The sequence below is a fragment of the Nycticebus coucang genome, chromosome 21 (genome assembly GCF_027406575.1).
Source record: "Nycticebus coucang isolate mNycCou1 chromosome 21, mNycCou1.pri, whole genome shotgun sequence".
Classification (NCBI taxonomy): domain Eukaryota; kingdom Metazoa; phylum Chordata; class Mammalia; order Primates; family Lorisidae; genus Nycticebus; species Nycticebus coucang.
In genome coordinates, this window is record NC_069800.1 from 45,557,705 (window position 1) to 45,584,838 (window position 27,134).

Genomic DNA, 27,134 nt, shown 5'->3' on the forward strand with positions numbered 1-27,134 from the left:
CACTGAGACTTCAGAGCCTGCATATGGAAATGTCATTTACCAAAACGCAGAGCGTCTTGAAACTTTCTGACACATTCTACCAACAGAGAGGAGAGGAAAGAGGCCAGTTGCTGTTACAAATCGGTTTGGGAGCTACTGGGTGAAGTAAAAGTGAGGAAGTGCTCCCCCTAAAGGGAACAGTCATAGAGGGCTGCTCCCATAGGGGTTTGGAAGGCAGATTTTATAAAATTTAGCATAAGGTAACACATTATTTCCTACCTAAGCCTCCAAAAGTGGTCGATGATGGCTTCAACATGACCTTAATCACGTAACCTTGCTCTGCAGATTTCATTGATCTTCCTCTGCGAACTCCTCTTCTTGCTTTCCGTCATGTTTCTGTGGATCATCTTCCCTGCCGGACTTTTTTTCTTTCATTTTCGAGTTGGGGGACTGGTAGGGGAGGGTGTAAAAATGCTTAATGAATGACACGTGTGTGGATTAATCAAAATAGGTATTGAGCTAATCAGGAGAGATGTCAACCACAAACAACTGGAACATGTAAACCCTACTTGCAAGTTCCTTAATCTCTCTGAGTCCCAGTTTTCTTCTCTTTGAAAAGGGGACAATATCTACATTGCAGAGTTGGTGCAATGATTCCAAGAACTGTCACATGTTCAGAGGCGGGTAGGGGGCAGGTGAGCTGTACACAGAAGCTGCCATTATTACCCGGCATTCTTTGCCTCTGGTTCATTTTGTGTACCTAGTTTATAGTTTCTTTGATACTTACATATAATTTCATTACACATAGGTTTTATTTTATATTGATTTCATCAAGTATTTGTCCTATTACAAATTGATCTGTCTGGTGTCTTAACTGAAATGTCCTTTCATCTCCCCACTAATCATGCGGATTTTCTGAAATCTTGCATTTCCCAAGGAAGATCTTTTCAAGCACCTAAATTCTTTTAGAATTTTTCTTAGTTCCTTCTTCTCCTTCTGCTTTTTATGTGCTTGGGCTCTGGAGTTTGACCCGTCCTGGCTGTTCAGTTACTTGGAACCCAGTCTCTGCGTTGCCCTCTCTATTTCTGAGTTTTATTGTTTCCTCCTCCAGGCCAGGACTTTCTCCTTCAAGTTCAACTCTGCTTTTTATCATCCACATTTCCTTGGAATTATTCTTGAAACCTCAGCAAACAAACTATATGAAAAGCTTTTTAGAATTCTCATCTCAGGGCAGGTGTGGTGGCTCACGCCTGTAAACTTAGCTCTCTGGGAAGCCAACGTGGGTGGATTGCCTGAGCTCAGGAGTTTGAGACCAGCCTGAGCAAGAGTAAGACCCCATCTCTACTAAAAATATCTGAGTGTTATGGTGGGCACCTGTAGTCCCAGCTACTTGGGAGGGTAAAGCGAGAGAATTGCTTGAGAACTCCAAGAGTTTGAGGTTGCTGTGAGCTATGATGCCACGGCACTCTACCCAGGGTGACAGAATGTCTCAGAAAAAAAAAATTTGTCTTCATTTCAGCTATTTTCTAATTGGCTAAGAACACCACTATTTAAAGGGGAGGAGATAGCTTGCTGGGGATATTTTTGAGGTTTCTAAAGTGGAGAAAGGGGTCTTGTTAGGAGGAGACCCGGCTCCCCTTCCTCCCTTATGTTGGTCATGGTGTGGAACCCAAGATGCTTGGAACGGATGAGATTGTGCTCCCCGGATCTGGATGGAGAAGGGTGTCGGCTGGTAACAGTGCCTTTGCTCCCTTCCCCATCTGAAGACAGCACCACACTGTCTTCCTACCCTTGCAGGGGTTCTCAACCTTCCTAATGCTGTGACCCTTTAATACAGTTCCTCATGTTGTGGTGACCCCAACCATAAAATTATTTTCGTTGCTACTTCATAACTGTAATTTTGCTACTGTTATGAACCGTAATGTAAATATCTGATATGCAGGAGCCCCCTAATGGGGCCACGACCCACAGGTTGAGAACTGTTGCTCTAGGGACAACCTTGGGAGGGCTGGAAGTCAGATGAAGAAGCTACCCTCCTTTGCTTGAGTTGACTCAGCATATGACTTCCTAGAATCTGGATCCAGGCAATTTAACAGGATGGAGTCTAGTTCTTCCCTCTACCCACTGGGGAAGGTTGTTGGAGAAATTCCCATTAGAGTCTGGGATTTGATTCTTCTGTATCAAAGAGGCCACGGGGATTCTGTGTTGTTGTTTGGGTGATATCCTGGGATTTGAGGGGCCCTTCCACTCAATCTGGTAACTTTCTAGCTGTGTTTAAGACTAGAGGATTTTAATCAATGAGTCACAGGCCAACACGGGACTCTGAGTTGAGTCATCACGATGTAGAGAAGGGTTGTGTACTCAGTGTGTGTGACATCACTGCCCACTTCCTCAGCCATGATCAGCTAATTGATCACAGCACAACTTTGTCCTGTTGTCACATGTGGCTTCACAATCCCTCCCTTATAGCACTCCCAGGAGCCACCACCAGCCTGAGAGTTGGCATAGGAGAGGACAGCTTGGTCAAGGGTGTCATGCTGAGAAAGAAAAGCAGAGGAGGGCGGTGCCCATAGTTCGATGGGTAGGTGCCAGCCACATACACCAAGGCTGGCAGGTTCGAACCCAGCCCAGGCCAGCTAAAACAACAATGATAATTGTAACAACAAGAAAAAGCCAGGTGTCATGGCGGGCGCCTGTAGTCCCAGCTACTTTGGAGGCTGAGGCAGGAGAATTGCTTAAGCCCAAGAGTTTGAGGTTGCTGTGAGTTGTGACGCACTCTACCCAGGGTGACAGCTTGAGACTCTGTCTCAAAAAAAGAAAAAAGCAGAGGAGACAGAGGCCACCCCAGGCCTAGGTGGCATGAAGGGCTGTCTCCTGTTTAATAACTGTGTAACCAGGGAGGGTGTTCTGTGGCCACAGGTGGCCTCCTTTGGAAAATGATCCCTCCAGCTGCAAAGGGAGTATTTATCTCCCTGAGAAGGGAGGAGGTGGACCACACTCCCCCAAGCCTGGAGAAACAGTGTTTGTAATTTGAATCCCATTTCCCAGTGCTTAGCTATTACATAAGCTTCTTTAGAAGACTGGCTGTTTGGTTTAGCGCTGTGACTGTCACTGACTAACATGTTTATAGACATCATGTCAGCTTAGTGTGTGTGTCTGTCCTTGGCACATTCATTACTGTCCCCTGAAGCCTTCCCTGCACTGCTATTCTTACCATTTAAGTGTATAGGCTTCTCTGGGTTCAGGTTCATTGGCAGAAGCTCAGCATGGAGGATGGGTGTGTGGCTGAGTTTTCCTTTACCTGTTCAAACTATGGCCTCCTTTGAAGTTTTCTTGGAGCTGAGCCTGAGAAAGCTGTCTCACCTTCATAGGCAGAACCAGTCCAACCCATCAGTCAATATCTGCTCACAGTGGTCCATTGCAGGTTGTCTAGCCTGGTGGTTACCAAGTGCTGGGGTGCAGATATATGTGCCAAGGCTTTTATTCCTAATACAGTGACTGCTCTGCCAGGTCAGGATTAGAGTGGAGGAGTCTCACCTCACACCCGACACGGATGCTTTCTCAGTAGCCCCATGAGGGGCCATAAACATCTTGGTGGTGTGGACCCCCTCATTGAGCCAGGCAGGGCTTTGTTGAATTGTCAACATAAGATGCTTTGCCCTCATGTCAGGCTGATTGTTCTTCATATTGTTGATGCATGATTCTGACTCTGCCCTCTAGAGGCTCAGAACAAAGCTGAGCCCTTCCCACATGGCTTTTATTAATGCCTAGTCCTCTGCTCCCAATGTGTGCCAACCGGCTAAGATAGAGGTCACCTGGGCTATTACTCTTCCCCTGGATGTGAGTCTTTCTCTGAGTGAGCTCAAGATGTGTTAGCTGTCTGATCACTCTTTGTTCTTGTTGAACTTGTGGTTTTGAATCCTGCGTCCCTCATCTCCCATGCATACAAAATCCCACCAAATTGGGTGATAGTAAATGGCCTTTAGGGGACAGTGACAAGTCAGGGCCACGCTCAGGGCCACCATTTAGATATCTTACCAAAGGAGTACAGCTGGGAGAAGCGGAGTTAAGGAGCAGGGCCATGGGGCTATGGGGACCCAAGTTCCACACGTCTGTCTGTGATGACTATCCCTGGAAGTCTAGAAGGTTCACCCCTGCAGGAGGGGACAGTCAGTCCACTGTATCCCATGAGAATGGGGTTGGAGGGTCAAGGGTAATTTCTAATTCAGATATTTGGAGCACCAAGGGCCCCAGAAGACTCTTTGCTCATGAGTAAAGCTTTTGGGGTGGGGGGCTGGGAAAAAAAGATGTTATTATTCAAAGAAGTGTGTTGCGGGAGGTGGGGGTGGGCATCCTTTAGGAGAGAAAGTAGGTCCCAAGTGAGACGGAGGAGGAGGGAAGCCAGTGCTGTTTGTTTTGTTTTCTTTTTGTCCTCGTGCTCAACGGTACAGGAAACACAAGGAGAAAAGCACCCGTGGCCTTCCTCCGGACTGCTGCCAATATTGTGTAGAGAAGAATAGCTGAAGAACAAGAAAACAAATCTTCACATTTTCTTTAACACTGTGAACTTTGAAATGCTTTCTGACTCATATTTTAAAGTCTCTTCAATTTGAATTCACCTTCCCTCATGTTGTTTTTCTCAAGGCACCCAGGCTCCAGTCCAGAGATGTGTCAACCAGCTGCTCCCCTGGAATTAAGGAGTCAGAAGGCCTGGGCCTCCTTCTCCCACCTCAGTGGGTGGGGCAAGGCTTCTGGGGGAACCTGGCTTTGACCTTCCCACCCTTCCTCAAAGCTGCCTGAAGGGCCGGAAATGGCCATTGTAGGGGAAAGTGGAGGTGTCTGGCATTATGCCCCAGCAATAGGCCCACTTACCTTGCTACAAAAAAACAATTACTCCTGGGGTCCCTATTACTGTGCCCCCTAAAAGCATCAGTGTGGTCTGGTAGGGTGCTTTTGGCTACAGGTAACAAAATCCAATTCCACTGGCTTAAATAATAAAGGGGATTTTGTAAGCTTGGATGGCTGAAGTGCTGAGGCCCGTTAGTTAGAGGACCCTGTTTCCGTCCTGTGACTGTTTTCTTCCTGTGGCTTCATCAAAGGCCAGTTTCCTGTGTGGATGGCAGCAAGATGGCTTCCGGGATAACCTGAGCTTTGTGCTTCCAGCTCAAAAGTGGTAGGAAGAGAAGCTTCTAATTGGGCCAACCCAGGAGTACCTACCCCTGAGCCGATTACTATGGCTGGACTCAGTCCTTTGTTGACAGGTTCTGGCCAATCAGGGCCCAGGACCGAGTGGTAAAGGAACTGCACAGATCACCCCCAAACCAATGCATCTCCTGTTTACCCAGGGGCATATTTATTCCCAAACAATATTCTCTTTTGGGGAGGATGGGAAGTATGAGAGTGAGCCCTGGCATACTTCCTTGCCCTTCCCCTCGAGGGTCTGCCTTCTGCAGCTGAGCCTCTGCTTCCCTAGATGTGCATCGGCTCTGTCTCTCCCTTGGGGGGCAGCCAGGGTTTGTGGATACCACAAGAAGAATCAAGTTCAGACTTGGTCAGACAGCAGAGGCTGAATGGGGATCTGGGGGAAAAGGTGTGGACACCTTAACAGCCTATTCCTAGTTCACCGTAGGTCAAGGGTCTAGGACTCTGATTTCCTGCTGGCCACGATCAAGCTATTTTGGTTTGTCCATGCAGATGTTGGAAAAACTAAGAACCCCTCCCTGTTTCCCCTCGCCTCTGACTTCTCACATCACATACACTTCCTGGCTGACCTCACCTGACCTGGCCTCTGCAGACCCCTCCCACACCCATCTCACCAGCCCAGCCACTGTATTGACTTGGGGTCCCCCGTGTCCATCTCTCTGCAGGACAGTCCGACTGGATATTCCCACAACACTGTGTTTCATTGGGCTCTGTGGAGCTGGTTTTCCTCCAGATGAGGTCTTACTTGGGGGATCCCTTTTAAACATTAAGGGTTGATGATAATCACTGCTCTCCCAGGCCCTGGCAGTTTGGGCTGTGATCTGCTCACCAGCTGGGACTTTCACTGGAAGTGTGGACGGGTGTGCCCAGATTTTGGCGCCATGATCTTGGAGCACCCAGGTCAGTTCCCTGTCTTGGGGCCGCCCAGCTGCTGTGTTAGCAGCACCATGGCAATTCTTTAATTAGACCAAGCAGGGTTTTCTCAGATGGGGGCGGGAGGAGGTGTGTGTGGGTCTATTGGGGGAAACTAGGTCACCTGGAAACCAGTAATCAAGAGGGAGCTGTCCTGGAGCCCCAGCTCCAGGGAACCCAGAAGGGCGAGGTGGGAGGGGCTGGCAGGAAGGGCCAAGTCAGAGAAAATGTGTTCTGGCCCCTTTTGTTGGCCCTTGGGAGACATTGTCCTCACCTTTCTCTGGGGCAGGGGCGGGGGTGGGGGGTGTTGGGCAACTGCCCTTAATTCCTTAGCCAGGAGCAGGGAGGACACTGCAGTGATGTCTTCTGTCTGCCTCAGATGCCACTCTGGGGCCCACGGAAGGAGCACTGAGCTGGGAGTCAGGCCCCAGGTTTAGTTACTGCTCAGCCTCTGTCTCCTTGGAGCACTTCACCCATCCCCGGTGTCTATTTTTGTCATTATCCATGGGACAGGGACCATGTTTATCTTTTACCCTGCTGTGTCCCTAGCCCCGAGCACAGTCCCAACATGTGGTAGATTCCCCGTGAATATTTGTCAGACAACATAAGGAGTTCATATGAGGGCTTCTCTTAGAAGATTGTCATAAGCATCAGTGGCAAGATGGGTTTCCAAAAAGTCATCACTTACTTTTTGCCAATGCGAAATATCGTTATTATTAAATTTTTCTTTACTACTAACTTGCTAGTTTTCAACTGTTTCAATTTGTTTAAAAATGAAATTTGAGGCCAGGCGTGGTGGCTCATGCCTGTAATCCTAGCACTCTGGGAGGCTGAGGCAGGTGAATTGCCTGAGCTGAAGAGTTCAAGACCAACCTGAGCAAGAGTGAGACCCCATCTCTAAAAAATAGCCGGTGTTGTGGGGGGCGCCTGTAGTCCCAGCTACTTGGAGGCTGAGGCGAGACAATCGCTTTGAGCCCAAGAGTTTGAGGTTGTTGTGAGCTATGGCACCATGGCATTTTACTGAGGTCAACAAAGTGAGACTCTGTCTCAAAAAACAGAAAAAAAATTGATACCACTATCACAAATAAACAGTAACTATGAAAGCAAATCCACAGAAAACAAAATAATGTTATTAGTCCTATGCTATATAGTTGCAAGCCCAGTGGAGCCCAATGGAGCCTAATAGAGCTCCATGGAGGTTGAGGCCTGCTTGCTCTTTATTTAGGAGGGAGAGTGGCATGGTTATAAAGACAGGAAGGGCCTATTAGCATAGACTAACGAAAGTCTGAAAGATTAAAAAAGAAATGAAAGGGGTACACCTTGCTCTCTGTGTGGGTCCATATTCTATTAACATTTCGGACCCACGAAGACCTGGAAAACTGGTCTTGTCCTATATCCCCAGAATGTGGAAAACTGGTTTGATCATCTTTTCCTATATTCCCATATTTCCTGTATTCATTAACAGTGCTTAATCCATATTCTTAGATTAATGGTAAATAATGATGATTAAGTGAAATAACGTGAAACTTGCTGGGCAATTCGAGGATGGGATTAAATTGGTCTGGGCCAGGGGGGTTCATAGGGCTAAGCCTTTTCTCTGTGCTTTTGAAAATTCCTTTGGGGTGGATTCTCTTTCCACATTTATGGAAGCTCTTGGCTGAGATGATGGCTAGGGAAATTCTTTGAAAGGGATAAAGTGCTTTGTAACCGGGTAAATGATCAGTACCATTACCTTTTATTTTTGGCATGTTTTGGTACCTCCCACTTAAGAGGTGGTCAGTAATGATGGAGTAACTGCATATAGAATCTTAAGGCTGAAAGAAATCTCCCAGGATACATAGCCCAGTCCTCCAATAAGTGGTGGGAAACCCGTAAGTGATGGGGAACTTGCCACCTCCTGAGACAGTCACTGACTTCAAGTACTTTTGTTGAATTGCTTGTTGGACACCTCCGCAGGCCAAGTTGGGTGCACACAACTGCTTGTCTGTACTTTGGTCCTGCTCTGTGTTGGGGAGACTCACAGACCACCTTCCCTTTTTTGTGCAGATTGGAGCCAGATATAGGAGCCCATTCTGGCCATGACAGGGCTTGCAAACTCAAATGACCATGGGAACAGCAAGTGATGTCAATTAGTAAAGGAGTCTGCAGGGGTAACTGGGGAGTAATGGTGACTGCGGTAAACAAAAGTGTAAGTGTCCTTTCTAAGGAGACAGTCCTGCTCACACCTGTTGATGGTTACCAGTGAGCGCAGCATGGCCAGATGCTGAGATGTTCCGAGAGAAGCTGGAAATCTGATATTGGGGGAAAAAATCTCCAAGTTTGAAATGCTGGTTATGAATTAAAATGTAAAACATGGTGTGGACTAAAGCCAAACAAACCCACATGATGGGGCAGCACCCACAGCTCAGTGGGTAGGGCACCGGCCAGGTAAACTGAGGCTGGTGGATTCGAACCCAGCCCTGGCCAGCTAAAAGAACAATGACAACTGCAACAACAACAACAACAACAAAAATTAGCTGGGCGTTGTGGTGGGCACCTGTAGTCCTGGTTATTTGGGAGGCTGAGGCAACAGAATCACTTAAGCCTAAGAGTTGGAGATTGTTGTGAGCTGTGATGCCACAGCACTCTACCCAGGGCAGCTTGAGACTCTGTATCAAAATAAAAAAGAAAAAGAAAAACCCCCATGATGTGGACTGCAGGGGACTTTCTGGTTAAGTTTGGCCCACAGCCACAAGTGGGTCACTGTTCCTTATGGGCTGGGCAGCCATGTCCTCTCCAGACCATGTTTGTGTGTGTTGGTTCCCAGAATTCCCCGCGTTGTGGCCAGCCTCTCTGCATGCCTTTGAACATTGCCAAACTTCCTCTCGGCCTGTGTCTACTGCTCTCACCTGGCCACTTCCTGTTCATCCTCTGAGAGTCAGATCAGTTGTTTCTTACCAGGGAGAGCCCCAGGCAGATGGCTCTTCTAACTTTGTACCATGAATTACTTAATTTCTCTGGGCCTCAATGTTCTTATCTGAAAAATGGGCATCGCAATAGTACCAATTTCATTAGGTTGTTGGGAGGATTTAAAGGATTTATAGATAGAGTGACAGACAGTGATTTCCTAGATGGCAGAGCTGGTCCCTGATCCTGGTCTCTGAATCAGGGCTTGTCACACAGCAGGTGTTCATTAAATGTTTGCTCCTATGAGGACGTGGGATGAAATAAACATGTATCTGCTGGCTTCCAGTGAAGTCTGACCATCATGATGGTACTGTGTGGTTGTGAATTCAACTCCCTTGCACTCCTTACTTCTAAAAAAGCAACCAAAATACCTAAATGGCTAAAATAGAAGGCGGTGACAACACCAAATGCTCACAGAAGAACTGGATCACTCAGATGTTGCTGGAAGGAATGAAAACTGCTGCAGCCAGCCACCTTGGAAAATAGTTTGGCAGTTTCTTCTAAAACTAAACATGCGATTAGCATATGACCCATCGATCGTATCTTGGACATTTACCCCTGAGAAACAGCAACGATGTTCACACAGAAACCTGTAGCCCCCAGTTGGAAACAATACAGATGTTTTTCGATGGGTGAATGGTTAAAAAAAAATGGGGCCATCCATAAGACAGGATACCACTCAGCAACAAAAGGGAATGAACTATGGAGACATGCCATTTGGATGAATCTCAAAGGATTGATGCTGAATGAAAAAAAGCCAGTCCCCCATAGGTTCCCTGCTATCTGATTCTATTTACATAACATATTTTGAAATGAGAAAATTCTACAGATAGGGAACAGATTAGTAAAGGTCCGGTCAGGGACCGAAGTGGTTTTGAGGGAGTGCTTAGGAAAGGAGATGGTAAGGCTATAATGACGATCAAGAGGGATCCTTGTGGTGGAGGAACTGTATCTTGACCATGCTGGTGGGTACATGGATAAAATTGCACAAAACACATACATTCAAATACATACATGTTAAACTGGAGAAATCTGAATAATGTTGGTAGATCGTAACTATGTCAGGTTCCTGGCTGTGATATTGTACAGTAATTTTCAAGATGCTACCATTAGGATAAACTGGGTACGTGGGAGCTCTCTGTATTGTTGTTACCACCGCATGTTATAACAATGATCTCAAAATAAAAAGTTTAACCAATTAATTAAAAACGCAAGATAGTCAAAACAAAACCCAACAAAAGGCAACCAAAGTCGGTTAGCTTGTTTCCTGCCTGGCCATTGGCTCATTAACACTGGAGGTCCGACCTACTCAGAACGCTGGGACCTCTGCCCTGTGAGCATTTCCAAGCCAGCCCCTTCCATATTGTCTGTTTACTTTCCAAGCTGGAAGAGGCCTGAAGAGTAATCTGATCCAACCTGAGCTCCTAAGGTTTTTTAGCCTCTGAAGAAGGGCATTTCGAGAGGCAGGGCGAAACAGGGGACTCAGGACATTCACAAGGCTTCCTGAAGCCAGGGCCATCCTGACCCCTTTGTGATAGGAAGCATTTCCGCAGTACACAGATGTAGACCTGTACCCAGCTTTCCCTGTCACCTAACCACCTGCCAGCAGCCTTGGCTCACAGATGAGCTTCGTTTCATTCCCCTGCTCTTCTTCTTGGGTCTCTTTGCTATTCACTGTTTAACTTTTTTGGCCAGCTCTTTTTATTCCTTAAACACCTTGCCCTTAACTTGCCGGGGAGGTAGATAGAACATTTTGCAGTGGTGAAACAGGTTTGAAGGGGTTCAGCTGATTGTCCCAAGACCCCTTTCCTCTGTCTGAGGAACCACAGGGTCCACGATGACATGAAGACCAGCTGGCTTCAGACTCGTGACATTTTGTTGACCTCAGGTCTGTGGGTTTTCCCCCCACCCCCTTTTTAAAGGTCATACAAAGAAGGAAACTTCAAGTAAGAGTTTCCAGGTTCCCCTAAGAGTTCAGTAGGGTTTTGTTGTTGTTGTTTTTTTGAGACAAAGTCTCACTCTGTTCCATGGAGTCATACTAGCTCACAGCAATCTCATAGTTCTGGGCTCAAGCCATCCTTTTGCCTCAGCCTTCCTTGTAGCTGGGACGACAGCTGCTTACCATGATGCTTGGCTAACTTCTCTATTTTTAGTAGAGACTGGGTCTCACTCCTGCTCAGGCTGGTCTTGAATTTTTGAGCTCAAGCGATCTTCCTGCCTCAGCCCCCCAGAGTGCAGTTTTAAATCTTTTTGGTCTTAAGATCTTTTTATCCTCTTAAATTGAGAATCCCAAAGAGCTTTTGTTTGTGTAGATTATGTCTGTCGATATTGATCATATTGTAAATGAATACCGAGAAATTAAAAAATAGTATTAATCCCTTTCGAAAACAACAAACCCATGATGGGTTATAACAATACAACAATATATATTTTTATGATACAAAAATATAATATTTATGTACCATTATATAATGTTTTGTTAAAAAATAACTGTTTTCAAAAACAAAAAATATGAAGCATGTGGCAATTGCACACTTGAAATGTGGTTAGTACAGCTGAGGAACTAAATTGTTTAGGAGGCTGAGGGTCACTTGTGGCCAGGAGTTTGAGGCCAGCCTGGGCAACATAGAGAGACTCTTTCCTTCTTTTCTTTCCTCTCCTCTCCTCCCCTCCTCTCCTCTCCCCTCCCCTCTTCTCCTCTCCTCTCCTCTTCTCTTCCTTTCGTTTTAGAGACAGAGTTTCACTTTATCGCCCTTGGTAGAGTGCCAAGGTGTCACAGCTCACAGTAACCTCTAACTCCTGGGCTTAGGTGATTCTCTTGCCTCAGCCTCTCAGCCTCTCAAGTAGCTGGGACTACAGGCGTCTACCATAATGCCTGGCTATTTTTTGTTGCAGTTTGCCTGGGGCCGGGTTCGAACCCGCTACCCTCAGTATATGGGGCCAGCGCCCTGCCCACTGAGCCACAGGCATCGCCCAAGAGACCATTTCTTTACAAAAACATTTTTAGAAATTTAGCCAGGCCTGGTGGCAGGCATTTGTAGTCCCAGCTACTCAGGAGGCTGAAGCAGGAGGATGGCTTGAGCCCAGAAGTTTGAGTGAGCTGTGACGATGCCACTGCACTATAGCCTGGGCAACAGAGCAAAATCCTGTCTCAAGAAAAAAAATTCAGTAATCACATGTGGCCATTGATGCTGCATTAGACAGCACAGCCAGACCTTGCTGGGACTGAAGGCTTCTGTAAGGATTTGCACTTTTGTTTGGAGAGCAATGGAAAGAAAATCTCCAAAGAGTTTTGAATTTGGGGTGATATAATCAGATCTGAGTTTTCCATCCTGACACGTCTGACCATCTGTGTCTCTCTTGTTGCCACAGGCACCACCATGAGGCCCCAGCCCCACAGGAGCCCCCGCGTCTCCCTGGCCCGTGGCGCACCGTGCTAGCCCCCAGCCAGGGCGTGGGGAGGCGCGGTGGCCATGGCCAGCCACGTGGACCTGCTGACGGAGCTGCAGCTGCTGGAGAAGGTGCCGACGCTGGAGCGGCTGCGTGCTGCCCAGAAGCGCCGGGCCCAGCAGCTGAAGAAGTGGGCACAGTACGAGCAGGACTTGCAACACCGCAAGCGCAAACACGAGCGGAAGCGCAGCACAGGTGGCCGCCGCAAGAAGGTGTCTTTTGAGGCCAGCGTGGCCCTCCTGGAGGCCTCGCTGAGGAACGATGCCGAGGAAGGTAGGCCCCTTCTGAGTCTTGCTGGCTGGGGGCTGGTGGCTGGTAGCCGTCTGGTCCTGTTCAGGGTTTGGATTCCAGGATCCCTGCCATAGAGGTGTGGACTAGGCACGTGTCTTGGGAGCTGAATGCTCCTAGGAAAAGCTTTGAATTTATCTAAGACTTTTTTTGTTGGGGGGGCAGGGATTGGTGGGGAGGGGGGGGACAGACAATCATTCCAGTCTTTGGCTAATGAAGATCTGAATGATTTTCCTTCTCTCCTACCAATACCATGTTTTGCTGGGTATAATTGTTCCGTGTGTATATAACGCACACCCACTTTTTGGTCGAAACTTCCAGGAAAACAATCTTTCATTTTAATTTTTAATTCAAATTTTTGTTTATATTTAGGTACTTTTTTTATATTATAAAGGAATTTTAGCATTTTTTTTAACATCTTATGGTACTAGAAATCTTATGTAACAAATAATTACAAAATACAAGAATAGATACGGTACAAGAAATTTTATGTTCCAGTGGTAACAAGTAGTACCACCCATGTATAATGCAAATCCTTATTTTTCCCTCGAAAGTTTAGGCAAAAAAGTGTCCATATATACATGGCCAAATGCAGTATTTACTGACAACCTGCTCTTTGTGCATTACTATTCTAGATATAGTAGTGAACAAGGTGGATCTGATTTTTCCTCTCCAAGATCTCAATACTTACAGGAGTTTGCATTTCTTAAGTCCCTTCTCAGTGCCAAATCCCACTCTCTGTATGCTGTCCCATTTTATTTAGCCATCACTGCAGACATAAATGGTGTAGAGGGATGTTTAAGGGCCTAGACTCTGAAATGAGACTACTTGGATCTAAAATGGGCTTTGTCAGTTGCCTATGTGAGCCTGTCAAGTATATATGTCACTTTGGCTCTGTACTTAGTTTCTACCCCTGTAAAATGGAGCTAATAAGACAGCTTGCTGTGAACATTAATTAGATAATCCCTGTGAAGTTCTTGGACATGGTCCCTTATGCCAAGTAGTTATTAATGTTTTATTTTATAATATTATCAGTTTTTATTTCATTATGTTTATATTATCATAGGATGTCCACAGAACTGAAAACATAGACAAATATACATAATGTTACCTAGGAAGTTTTCACTCTGCAAAGTGAATGAATAAATAAATATAAACAAACACATATACACCTTTATATAATCTCAGGTTTCCAGATTTGATGGATGCCCGTACTTGATATATTTTATTTAATTATATTATTATGTGTCTCTTTATCAAACTATCATGATCTGTGCCACAATAATACCCATTTTACAGATGGGGAAACTGAGACTCAGAAAGATTCAGAACCTTAACCAAGGTGACAGGGCAGGATTACAGCCCCCAGCATCCAAGCTCTTGTCTCTACCCTCATGGCCTTGTAAGTTTGCTTCGCATTTTGAGAAGGAATGGAGGGTCCACTGTTAAACCTGAACCTCTTCTCCTGACACGTCCTGAAGGGATTGTGCCTGCTCATTGTGAGGCTGAGGTTTGTTCCCTGCAGAGACTTTAGCCTATCCCTATGTACAAAGCTTTCCTGGCCATGCCTGGAGAGGCCTTGCACCGTTTCCTGGGTCCCTCTGCGTGCCCTTCAGACATTTGGCACTAAAGCAAAATGTCTAAGACGTGGTGGTGGCACAAGAGGGTGTTGGGGTTTGTTCACTTGGCTCTTCAGGTTCTAGAACCTTCTGAGAAGCATGATTCCGTTTCCATTCTGCTTACAGAGGGCTCCAGGAAATGAGCAGAAGAGCATACCTCGCCCCACGCTGCTGGAAACAGCTTAGCTGAGAGCCGGGGAGCCGAGCAGCCCCCATGAGAGAGGGTGAAATCTCATGCTCGGGGACACGGCCCCGCTAAGCTCCTTCCCACGCGTGGTTTGCCTAGTGACGTGGCAGCCCCGTCCCACTCAGTGGGTGGTTCATCATGATGTTTAATTTTTGCTGGGGGCGGCGGTTCATCAGCTTTCCTCTCATCCCTCACTATTCACTCACTTCTTCCCTAACAAAGCCCCATTTCCCCCTCCCCGAGGGACTTTCGTTGGCTCCAGGAGCAGGACGTGCCGGCTCAGAACTGCCCGGGTGGCGCCTCCCCAGCAGCCTGCCCGGGCCCCGCCCCCTGCCCGGGCCCCGCCCCTTGCCTGCAGCCCTGTGACTGGTGAGAGCCCTGGACTCGGAGTTCCAGGGACAGTGCCTTGCAGCCCTCCCTGCCTGTGACCTTGGGCAGCTTGCTTCACCTCTCTAGTCCATTTTTTAAATCCGTAAAATGGGATTTTGAATGCTTGCCCTCAATAGGCTGCGGCAGAATTAGACAAGATTCTGGGTATGACAACTCTTTGAAAGGATACCCTAAGCCCTGCCCCAATCCAGTGATAATTTTAACACACTTGTGTCTGTGTTCACAGACTTTAAGGTTTTTAAGAACCAGTTCTGCACTAGCATCTTCTTCTTGTAAAAAGCAAGCAACAAAGAAGTGTGCAAAGTGTAAAGTCAATTCCCTCCATTCCTTCATCACGACTGATGTCATTTTGATGTGTTTCCCTCCCATTTTTCACATTTACTTACGGAGAGACATAGAGTCCAATTTAAAAAAGATTTTATATAAGTGATGACATCCTGGATATGTTATTCTGCAATTTCCTTTTTTTTTTATCCAACAGTGCATCTTGTAGATATTTTCATGCCAGGGACATACAGTTCGGTAGATCTAAGTCATTCTTTTTAACTACTATGCAGTATTTCATGGTATGGATTCACCAAAATTTTGATCTAGTTCCTTACTGATGTAGATTTTTCCAGTAGTTTTGCCTGTCCCTCGGTAAATGTTTTGTGAACATTTGCAAATGCTTATCTAGAACAGAAGTGAAAAAATGGAAGAGATGGATGGAAAGGTATTAAATTTGAATGAGAAAAGCGCTAGACCCCATGGGCTGTTCCTCCAGCTCTGGATACATCCAAATAAGCACGGAGGGGTCAGAGCACTGTGCTCTGTGGCAGGCTGTGGAGGTGAGGCGAGAGTGTCCCTGGGGTCCAGAGGTGGCTGGATTAGGATGGGGGGTGGTGGGGTGGGGGTGCCTGCCATCAGTCAGCCCGTGATATCGCTGAGTTGTGCTCAGCAGCCTGGCAGCGTAACAGAGCCCGCTGCGCCCAGCTGGCTGGGAACGGCTTCTGCTTGCTGGTGGAGCTGGCGTTTGGGAGGCTGCTGGGGTGTTAGCTCACAGCGGGGTGGGAGCGTGGGGTGGCAGCTCCCCCGCTCCCCTGAGCTCATAGCAGCCTCTGAGTCAACCTCCCCCACCTGCCTGGGTAATGTGAGTTGTTCCCCAGAAAGGCAGCCTGGGTACTAACTCACTGAATTTCCTCCTGTGGCCCTCACTGCCTTTAAGCTAGGGGGCCCTGCCCCCAGCCCTGCCTGAGCCCCACCCTCGCTGCTGCAGCTACTCCTGCCTCCCCCCCACCCGCCAGGCCCTGTGTTCTCTGACTTCTATCCCTTAGCAGGTTACCTCTGGACACTCTTCCCCTGACTAACTCCTGCTGTGACCTCCTCTGGAGAGCCTCTGTGACCATTTCTCTATCCCCCATCCCCTCCAGCCCTGGGTAGAGCAGTAACTCCATGCATAGGGATATTTACTGACAGACAGAGTAGGGTCACACCTGGGAGGGCGGGCACCATATGTGGCCTTCTGGATCCTTGAGTATGGCCTTTTGACTGAACCCAGATGTTACAGAACAAATCCTTTTAACAAAGTTTGGATTCCGTCAAGAAGCCACACTTGGGGTGCTGGAAGGCCACATGTGGCCATGAGGCCACAAATTCTCTGCAGTTCATCCTCCAGGATTCAAATCCCAGCTCTACCATTTACTGTGCAGTCTTGGGGAAGTTACTTAACTGCTTGGTGCCTCAAATTCCCCATCTGCAAAAATGGTATGGTAATTAATACATGTGCCTCATAAAGTTGTTGGGAGGACTTTAAATTGAGTTGATACATATTGAAATGGTATGGCAAGAACTATATATAAGTGATAAAAATTGTTGTTTTCTGCATTTACATAACCCATTATAATCGTATATTTTGTTGTCATTGTCATTCTTTATCAAGTATTTACTCTGTACCAGGCAGCCTGTGTTAATGTGTATTATCTCAGTTACTCCTCTGAGGTTAGAAAGTCGAACCATATTTTAAAAAAAAAATAGCTTGGGTCTAATTTACATAACATACAATTTACCCATCGTAAGTGTGGAATTCAGTGATTTTCAGTAAATATACAGAGTTACATCCTTCACAATCTAGTTTTACAAAATTTCCAGCACCCCAAAAAGAAGCCTCTTGCCCATTTGCAATGACTCTTGGTTCCCCAGTCCCAGGCAAACTTTCTGTCTCTCTTTCTGTCTCTTTCTGTCTCTCTCTCTATTAATATTTGTCCTTTGTGGACATTTCATTTACATGGAATCATACAACATGTGATCTTTAGTGATACGCTTCCTTCATCTAGGATACTGTTTTCAGGATTCATCTGGGTCGGAGCACAGATCAGGCCCTCCTTCCGTTTTATTGCCATGTAGTATTTCATTCTAGTGACTGGCCACATTTTGTTTATCCATTTACTAGTGGAAGAACATTAGAACATTTCGGGTTCTGATGATTCATGCTGCTAAGCGCATTTGTGTGCAAGTCTTTGTCAGGAGATACGTTTTCATTTCTCTTGGGTAGTTACCTGGAAGCAGAATTGCTGGGTCATATGATACATTTATGTTTAACTTTTTAAGAAACTGCTAAACTGTTTTCCCAAATGGCTGTACCATGTTATACTCTCAAACGCTGTTTTATGGATGAGGAATCTGAAGCTCACTCAGGGAGGCTGTCATTTTCCAAAGTCGCACAGGTTTTTTTTTTTTACTTTTTTAAGAGGCAGAGTCTTGCTCTGTTACCTAAACTGAAGTGCAGTAGTCCAATCATAGCTCACTAGCCTTGAACTCCTAGGCTCAAGAAATTCTCCTAACTCAGCTTCCTGAGTAGCTGAGACTGTAGATGGGCACTGCTACACCAGGCTAATATTTTTTAAATTTTTTGTAGAGGTGGCTGTCTAAACTGCGTTGCCCAGTTTGGTCTTAACTCCTGGCCTCAAATAATCCTCCCACATGGGCCTCCTAAAGTGTTGGAATTACAGGCTTGAATCATCACATCGGACCAGACTCACAGGTTTTAAGTGTCAGACCCAGGACTCAAATCTGGATTAGTTGTCTTGGAAGCCCCATGCTTTTAACCACAGTGTCTGGGCACCTCTTGCTTTTGGTTTTCCCTGGAACACAAGATAACTTCTCCCTTGTGATCTGTGTTTCTTTTGGCTTTAAAGATCCTAGTGTTTCTGCTGGCCTCTTGGGCCCTTCATTTTGTGGGCCCCCAAATAAGCCTTTTATCCCCAGGTGTAACTTCTTGGGCGAGTGTAGAAACCAGTGAATGTATGTTATTAGGGCTTTTGTTTTCTCTCAAAATGTGTAAGGTTTCCTTCATAGAAACTCTGTTCTCATTAAAAAAAAGTTTGACTCTTCTGTACTCTAAATTCAACTCTTATTAAATTTAACCATTATTCTCACTGTAGAGGTTTTCAAACACTTTTTAAGCAGTGGAAACTTTTCTTTCTTTTTCTTTTCTTCAAGGCAGAGTCTCACTTGGTGGTCCTGGGTAGAGTGCCATGGCTTGAGTGTCATCATAGTTCACAGCAACCTCAAACTCATAGGCTCAAGCGATCCTCTTGCCTCAGCCTCCTGAGTAGCTGGGACTACAGGTGCTCACCACTACACCTGGCTAGTTTTTCTATTTTTAGTAGAGATGGGGGGCTCACCCTTGCTCAGGCCGGGCTTAAACTCCTGAGCTCAGGGGATCCACCAGCCTTGGCCTCCCAGAATGCTAGCATTATAGGCATGAGCCACCACGCCTGGCCTGGAAAGTTTTCTTTTAATAAAATATTATGCAGGAATCCCATATGTAAAACAGATGAAGGAGCCTGTTCTGACTGAGGTTAGGCTGGTGGGTGCTGGAATGATGTCCACCCACCCATTCCTCCCCCCTGCAAAATGCCCCTACCCGCAGGCTCACTGCTGGACACCTGGGCTCTGTAGGCCACTTTCTAAACCATTGGCTAATCTGCAGAAAATAGCTCTGGCTTTCACTTTTGGTGATTTTTAAAATGGAAGTTTCTTTTCTTCTAATTATAAAAATAATGCATCCTTGTTCTAGAAAATTTTAGAAGTGCAGAACAAAAAGAAAAGGATTCGCAAAGAGTTTAGGGCAGTGGTCCTTAAACCTTTTGATATGAGTCCTTTTATATTCTTTTTTTATTTTAAAAAATAACTTAAAATGTGATGTAACCTTTTATATTCCTAACAACTGATAACTCCTGAGACCTTTTGTTTAACTGGGTTTTATCAACCCATATTTGCTGTATTAGAAATTAAAACTGAAGAATTAAAAAAATATTGATTCACTTATTAAATCAGAACAATCAGCTCATTATCTGTTGTGCTTATATTATGTAGTATATAGCAGATGAGCAGATGAGCTCAAAATTTAGCAGCTTAAAATAATAAACATTTCTTGTCTCACACAATTTGTGTGGCTCAGGAATCCAGGGCAGCTTAGCTGGGTGGTTCATGAGATTGTGGCAATGTTGAGGTTTACCTGGGAGCGGATGACCCACTCCCAATATGTCTCACTCACACAGCTCTTGGTGGGAGGCCTCAGCCTCTTGCCATATAGCTGTCTCATATAGGACAGCTGAAGTGAGGGATCCAAGAGATAAGAGGAAGCGATGTGCCTTTATGACCTGGCATTGGAAATCACATATTATCACTTCACCATATTCTATTCATAAGAAATGACTCACCAAGTCCAGCCCACACTCAAGGGGAAGGGAATTTAGCTCTGTCTCTTTAAGAGAAAAGTATTTGTGGACATGTTTTAAAACCACCACACGTAAAAAAAAAAAAAACCACCACACGTTAACATAAATATGTTTATGAAAAATGGTGATATTTTCAAAACAAAGAAAATAACAAGGAGAGCATCTTTGCCTTATACGTTTGCAAATCTTTTTAAGGTCTGACTTAATAGGGGACAGTTGGTTTGTCTTATCTGCTTCTGCACTCAATCTGTTGTGTGTTATTTTGAAGTAAAGAAAATCTTACTTCAGGCGGCACCTGTGGCTCAAAGGAGTAGGGCACTGGCTCCATAAACCAGAGGTGGTGGGTTCAAACCCAGCCCGTCCAAAAACTGCAAAAAAAGAAAAAGAAGAAAATCTTACCTCATACAGACATACAGTTAGGAAAGGAAGGAAATATTTTAATTGCTTTTACAGATAATTGTGGGTATTCTTTGATACTACATTTAAACTCAACAAGTTTTTTAAAGGTTAATTGCTACATGGAATCTGGAGACATTATCAATTTTTAACTTTTCTCACTCTGTTACATTAAAACCTAGTAGTCTGGCTTGCATTTTGAGTGGCTCTTTTACCCATGTGTACTTTTGTAAACACCATATATTGGTCTGTTAGAAAATAGAGGTTCACTGCCTACTGCAGATCTTCCAAATGTTGACACATTTCATTATACAATGTTTAAAAATGTATAGTTTTAACATTAATCTCACCAGAAAATTCAAGTACTGGAAACTGTAAGCTCACAGTGGCTATGCTAGTTTCCTAAAATTCTAATTTTTGCTTAAAAATTCAAATTCTACCATTTGTAATAAACACTGTCAGTTATGAAAAGAGTCTTTAGTTGATTTTAGAAAAAAGTGTCTGCTAAATACTTAAGTCTGAATAACCATTGTTTTCTATGTGGCACCCGTAGCTCAATGGGTAGGGTGCTGGCCATGTACACCAAGGCTGGGCCAGCTAAAACAACGATGACAGCTGCAACGAAAAAAAATAGCTGGGTGTTGTGGCCGGCGCCTATAGTCCCAGCTACTTGGGAGGCTGAGGCAAAGGATCGCTTAAGCCCAGGAGTTTGAGTTTGCTGTGAGCTGTGACACTAGAGCACTCTACCAAGGTCGACAGCGTGAGACTCTGTCTAAAAACAAAACAAAACATTGTTTTCTATTCATTAAGTAAAATCGTGCTTCTTAAGAGAAGAGGCTAGCTTAGTACATAGCTTAAACAATGGCTCAAGGAATGCAGGCTGAGACAATGGTTGTACTTCTCATTTATTACACAGAATATTAAAGGGACATTTACTTAAGGATTGAGATTTAATAAAATTACTACATTTTACTGCTTCATCAAGGACATTTTTAAGGAAAACTGGTATCAATTATTTTTCTTCACCTGTATATATAAAATAGTTAAAAATATTCTGATTGCTGGTATGGTTTGGTGTCCCTGGACTATTAAAGCAATAATAGTTTTACCCACCATTGTTTTAATACCATCAGTGCAAATGTAAACACAGTGGAAAAAAGCAAACAACATGTAAACATTATTATAAAAATAGTTTTGATCTCCTCTATACCCTGGAAGAGTCTTGGAAACCACTTGGAGAAACATTGGTTTATGGGAACCAAGAAGGAATCGGGTGGTACCCTGACCAGTGAAAGTGGGGAGATGTTATAACCCCTGGGAACTGAAGGGACAAGGGACATTGAAACTACTGGGACCTAAAGGAGGTACTGTATGCAGAGGGGGTGCCTGACAAAAATGGTGGCTTCCACTTGACGCTGCGGCCATCTGCCGGTGTCATTACCAAACCTAATGAGATAGCAGAATGTAAGGAAGCCCTTGACATAGTCCAAGTGGGGTGGCTTCCCCAGACACGGAGAAGGGCGGATCTGGAGGGACAGATAGGGCACAGAGTGGCTGCTCAGATGTCTTCAACCCTTGGATCTATGCACAAGCACAGAGTGAGTTTGAAAAACAACTTTTGCCCTAACGTTCACTTGTGCATGCAGCAAAATTAGTGCTTTGAAGAACCTGAACAGAGTAATGACACAAATAAAGGATGAGGGAGGCAGGCAACTGCGTGAGCCCTGGCGTCTGGGAGAGGGGCTCTGAAGATTGGACTGAGCCCTGACTGTGGAGGAGTCTAGAGGAAGCATACAAAAGGCCTGCCATGGGCACGCGCTTGGTGTGCTTGAGGATGGGTGTTTGAGGACAGATGGCGGGTAGAAGGGTGGGGGAGAGATGTGGGTGGGGGAAGATACTGACTGACCCTTGAAGACTGGGATAGAAGGTGTATGTTTAACACATTGACTGCCATACTGAAAAGCATTTTTTTCCTTGGGCCTACAGTGTTTTATTAGGTCAAGCTCATGAACTGCCTTGTGAGTTGTATTTAACTCACACTAGTTTTGAGCCTGGTGCCTTGTGAAGCCTATGCCACTCATGGGTCTCTTGACCTAATAAAACGTCATAGCCCCAAGAAAAAGCTTTTTTTCCTTATGTGGCAGTAGATGAGCAAGAGATACATGACTCAAGGATGACTCCTGGGTTTCTGGCTTGAGCACCTAGGTGGATACCAGTAGTGCTAAATTTTGAGATCTGAAGACTGGAATAGAGGAGGGGGAGGTAGGGGTTTAGAGAGGATCAGCATCGTGTTGAAAATTTTTTTTAACGCAGTCTTACTTTGTTGCCTTAGGCTGGAGCAATGGTTCTCAACCTTCCTAATGCCGTGGCCCTTTAACACAGTTCCTGTGGGTTGTGACCCACACACTGAGAACTGCTGGGCTAGAGTGCCCTGGTATTGTAGCTCACAGTAACTTCAAACTCCTGGGCTCAAGTGATCTTCTTGCCTCAGCCTCCCAAGTAGCTGAGACTACAGGTGTGTACCACCACGCCTGGCTAATGTTTCTATTTTTATTTTTTATTTATTTATTTTTTTACATTTCAGTTTTTTTATTTAAAAGGAGCGAGTTGTGTACAGGGGGGTTAAATGCTTTATAGACAAGAAAAAAAACTGTGCTAACACCAACTTATTCATCATCATTTTCTTCTTCATCTTCCTCCTCTTCATCCTCCTCATCTTCCTCCTCTTCCTTCTTTTTCTTGCCTTTTTCAGCCTTGACGACTCCCTTTTTTGCTGCATCAGGCTTTCCTTTAGCTCCGTATGCAGCAATATCCTTTTTGTATTTTTCCTTCAGCTTTGCAGCCTTCTATTCATCAGGCTGCTTGTCATCCGCAGCAGTGTTATTCCACATCTCCCCCAGCTTCTTTGCAACATCACCAATGGATAGGCCGGGATGTTCTCCTTTGATTTTTGGGTGATACTCAGAACAGAACAAGAAAAAGGCTGCAAGAGGCCTCTTGGGTGCTTTGGGATCCTTGAACTTCTCTTTTGTTTCCCCTTTAGGAGGGATATAGGTTTTCATTTCTCTTTCTTAATGGGCTTTGTCCGCCTCTGCCATATCTTCAAATTTTCCTTTCTCTTTAGCAGACACGGTCTTCCACCTCTCTGAGCACTTCTTAGAAAACTCTGAGAAGTTGACTGAAGCATCTGGGTGCTGCTTCTTGTGCTCCTCCCGACAAGTTTGCACTAAGAATGCATATGATGATATTTTGCCTCTCGGCTTCTTAGGATCTCCTTTGCCCATGTTTAGTTATTTTTCCTCAGCGAGGCACAGAGTCGCCCCGTGCCCGTCCGGCTCTCACTTGCTCCGGTGCTGTCTCCTAATGTTTCTGTTTTTAGTAGACACGGGATCTCACTCTTGCTCAGGCTGGTCTGGAACTCCTGAGCTCAAGTGATCCACCCACCTTAGCTTCCCAGAATGCTATGATTACAGGCATAAGCCACCCTCTGTGGGATTTTCTGAGTTGACATACACTTTGAACATCCAAGTGGAGGTCCTCAGAAGGTAGAAGAATCTGAATTTGGAGCTCAAGGGAGCACTTTGGGAGCCATCAGCATACAAATGCAATCTTTTCAAAGCCAGGGGGCTGTGTGAGATCATGTGGGAAACAAGGATAGATAGAGCAAAGAAAGGACCCCAAGAGGAAGCTCTGGGATACCTAGAAGGAAAAGAGAAGACAAGCAAACCAAGAATGATCTGCCGGGAAGGTAGAAAGAAAACTGGACTAGTGAGGCATATCAGAAGCAGAGGGAGAAGGTACTTCTAGAAGGAAGGATTGTGGGCTGAGCCAAATGTTGTTGTGAGGTCGAATATTTTATCTTGTCTTCATATGGTCTTTGGAAAAAGAAATTTTTAATGACGACCTCATATACCTTGTTGATGGTTTATGATTTGTACAACCACTTCCCTATTATTATATTTTATTTTGAGGTTATTCCCAATTGTTGCTGCTATAAATTATGCTGTATTGAGTATTAATGTATGAAAGTTTTGGCTACAGCTTTGATTATTTACTTAAGTAGATTCTTAGAGGTTCATTGGATTCAAGGATATAAACTCTACAAGGTTTCAGTATAAGCCACTCATTTGGTCATTAGGAAGGTGGCATCAGCAGTGGGTATCAGGCCTTCCTCCCCACTGCCTTCCACATCAACCCTGCATGATGGCACTGGAAACACACCTTTGTGGATATACTTGATATATGGAAAATAGCCCTGTTGTTTCAATTTGTATAAAATTGAGACATTTAAGGTTGAATACCTATTCATTAGCTTATTGGTCATTCATCTTTTTCTTGGATTTGTCCAATTATTTTGGTCTACTTGTTCTACTAGTGTGTTTCCTTGTCTTGTTGAGTGATTGTGTGTGCATATTTGTGTGTTGGAGAGGAGAGAGAGGGAGGAGAACAGGAAAGGACATTGGAGGGAGACATGGCAATCCTTTGTTCCCATGTATAACCATACATATATTTTCTGCAGTATATGCACATGTTTGCTTTGACATTTTGTTCATGGTGGGTTTTTTAAAAATGCCTTTGAGTTCTTATTTTTTATATCATTGACACTAATGCGATTTTCTTTTCTTCTTTTTTCATTACATTGTTCTTTGTTTTTATCCTTTTAGAGCAGAGATCAGAAAACTATGGCTGGGAAAACAAATCTTCCCACTATCTGTGTTTGTTAATAAAGTTTTATTGGGACACAGCCATGCTTACTGTGGCTGCTTTCACACTACAGTGGCAGAGATGAGTTGTAATAGAGACCACATGGCCTGTAAAGATGAAAATATTTGCTCTCTGACCCTTTATAGAAAAAGCTTGCTAACTCTTGCTTTGAAGTGTTTCTTCAACTAGTAATGTATATTAACCTACATTTTCTTCTAGGTTTTGGTGACTTTATTTAAATAAATATGTAATCCTTCTGGAATTCATTTTACTATAAAGTAGTAAATAAAAATCTGTCTATATTTTGTTTCCAAAGATTGATCAATTGTTTCAGCATTCTTTCCTTCCTCACAAGTTTTTAACGCTGCTCTCAGACTCTAGAGCCTCATCTATGAAGAAGGGTAACTTTCCAAGCCATTTACTCTGTTCCAACAATCTGTTTTGGTGTCAGTTACATACTGCTTTAATTCTCATAGCTGTATATTGTGGCTTAATAGAGATAAAACAAGTCCTTCCTCACATTGCTCTCCCTTTTCAAAATATTTTTATCAGCTGCTCCCATAATATCTAGGACTACTTGGTCAAGTTTTCCCTCCAAATTTTACAAAGAAATTCCTCCAGAATTGACTGGGATTATACATTTTATACACATACATACATATATATATATAATTTGAGCCAAACTAATATCATTGTCATGCTGGATTTTTCTAAGCAGGAATAAGGTACATGCCTCTGTTGGACAAATATTCTTCCATGTGCCTTAGGAAAGCTGTAGGTTTCTCCCCCTCTCCCTATATAAGTCCTACTTATGCCTTGAAAGGAAGGCTTTTGGTTTTTTGAATATTAATATTATACCAAGTCACTTTACTGAACTCACCTTAGTCTTGATTTTTAAGTGGTTCTCTTTAGGGTTTCTTATACAAAAGAACCTTATTTGCAAATGACAAAATTGTGTGATTATTTCAGTGAACCTGAGGATACTAGTCCTATCCAAATTCTACTCTCTTTATCTCTTCTTTCCAGGCTAACTACTCCTGTTACTTTACCATTCTTTCATGACATGTCTTTTAAGATTTGTGAACATGCTCTACTTGTCTGCAGCTTTCCCAAAGTCTGGTCTGGCTCACCCTAGAGTGAATGGAACCATCATCTTCTACATTCTGGTTGAGTTTGCCTGTGAAGTTGTCTGATCTCATGGCCTGTGTTTCCAGTGGCTTTTTGGGTAGCTACTGTTGACTCATATCAAACTTTAAAGAAAATAACACCCACAAGTCATTTCCCATTAGTGAAGCTACATTTTCCCCATCCTGATTTAAAAAAAATCTATTTGTTGAAGTATATTTGTCATATAGAAAAGGGAAAAACTGGTTGCATTTTCATATGCTGCACATACCCAAGAAACCAGTGGTCAGTCAGATCAAGAAACATAATATTATCAGTATGTCCAGGATTCCTGGACACATAGTTGATTTTTAACACTGAGGTCCAGGCTCTAAATTTATCTTGTTGAGTTTTGAGCTCATTGTCTACCTTCTCAGATAATTTTGGATTCTTTAATGATAAATTAGGTCTTTTGTGTTACCAGTGACAGAAACGCAAACTAACTTAAGTAAAACAAGGTTCTTGTAGCTGAAAAGTTCAAAGATATCACAGCTGCAGGCACATGGGAGTACAAGGGACTACCAAAAAAGGTCTCTGAAACGATGACTATCAGCAGCTTATAGCCTATCCTTTTAACAACCTCAGTAGAAATAATTTCTTTTCCCAGCAGTGTCCCAGGCTCAACAAGTCTCAGGTTGGAATCTCACTGGCTAAGCTGTAGGGGTTTTTTTATATACTCATGTCTGGATCAATCATAGTGGCTGTGATTGGTCTGATCTAAGCCATCTGCCCACCACTGAGGTCAATTTCTCTCAAAACCCAGGGAAATGTTGTATCTATCCCCAGGAAAATTAGGATGCTGTTTCAAGAAGGAGGGAAAATGGACACTGGCAAGGCCATCATTAGATATGTGCACCTCAAATGAAGTCTTCATCAGAAATTTCTACTCTGTATCATTCATAAATGGAATGAGCATTTTCTTTCTAGACAAGAATTGTCCGATAGAACTTTTTCCACGGATGGAGATGTGCTCTCCTCTCAACCCCTGCGAGGCTATTGAGCACTTAAAATGTGGCTAGGATGAAAGAGGAACTGAGAGTTTTTTTAAATTTTTGTTTTATTTTTAGGAACTGAAGTTTTGACTATTTAATTTAAAATAATTTCTGTAGTCCACGGTGGCTATGCTAGAGGCTGCTGAGTTAGAAACACAGCCTCAAGAACTATCCAAATCCCTAA

At 44.3% G+C, this 27,134-nt stretch overlaps 1 protein-coding gene across 1 annotated transcript in view; it reads left to right on the top strand.

Annotated features, from left to right (window-relative positions):
• PPP1R16B (protein phosphatase 1 regulatory subunit 16B) overlaps positions 1-27,134 on the top strand; it is a 110,891-nt gene that overhangs the window by 19,629 nt on the left and 64,128 nt on the right. Inside the window, exon 2 of the mRNA XM_053574314.1 lies at positions 12,412-12,762. Within this exon, the coding sequence (XP_053430289.1) occupies positions 12,513-12,762 (250 nt within the window). The 5' untranslated portion in view covers positions 12,412-12,512. The remainder of the gene's footprint in view (positions 1-12,411; positions 12,763-27,134) is intronic.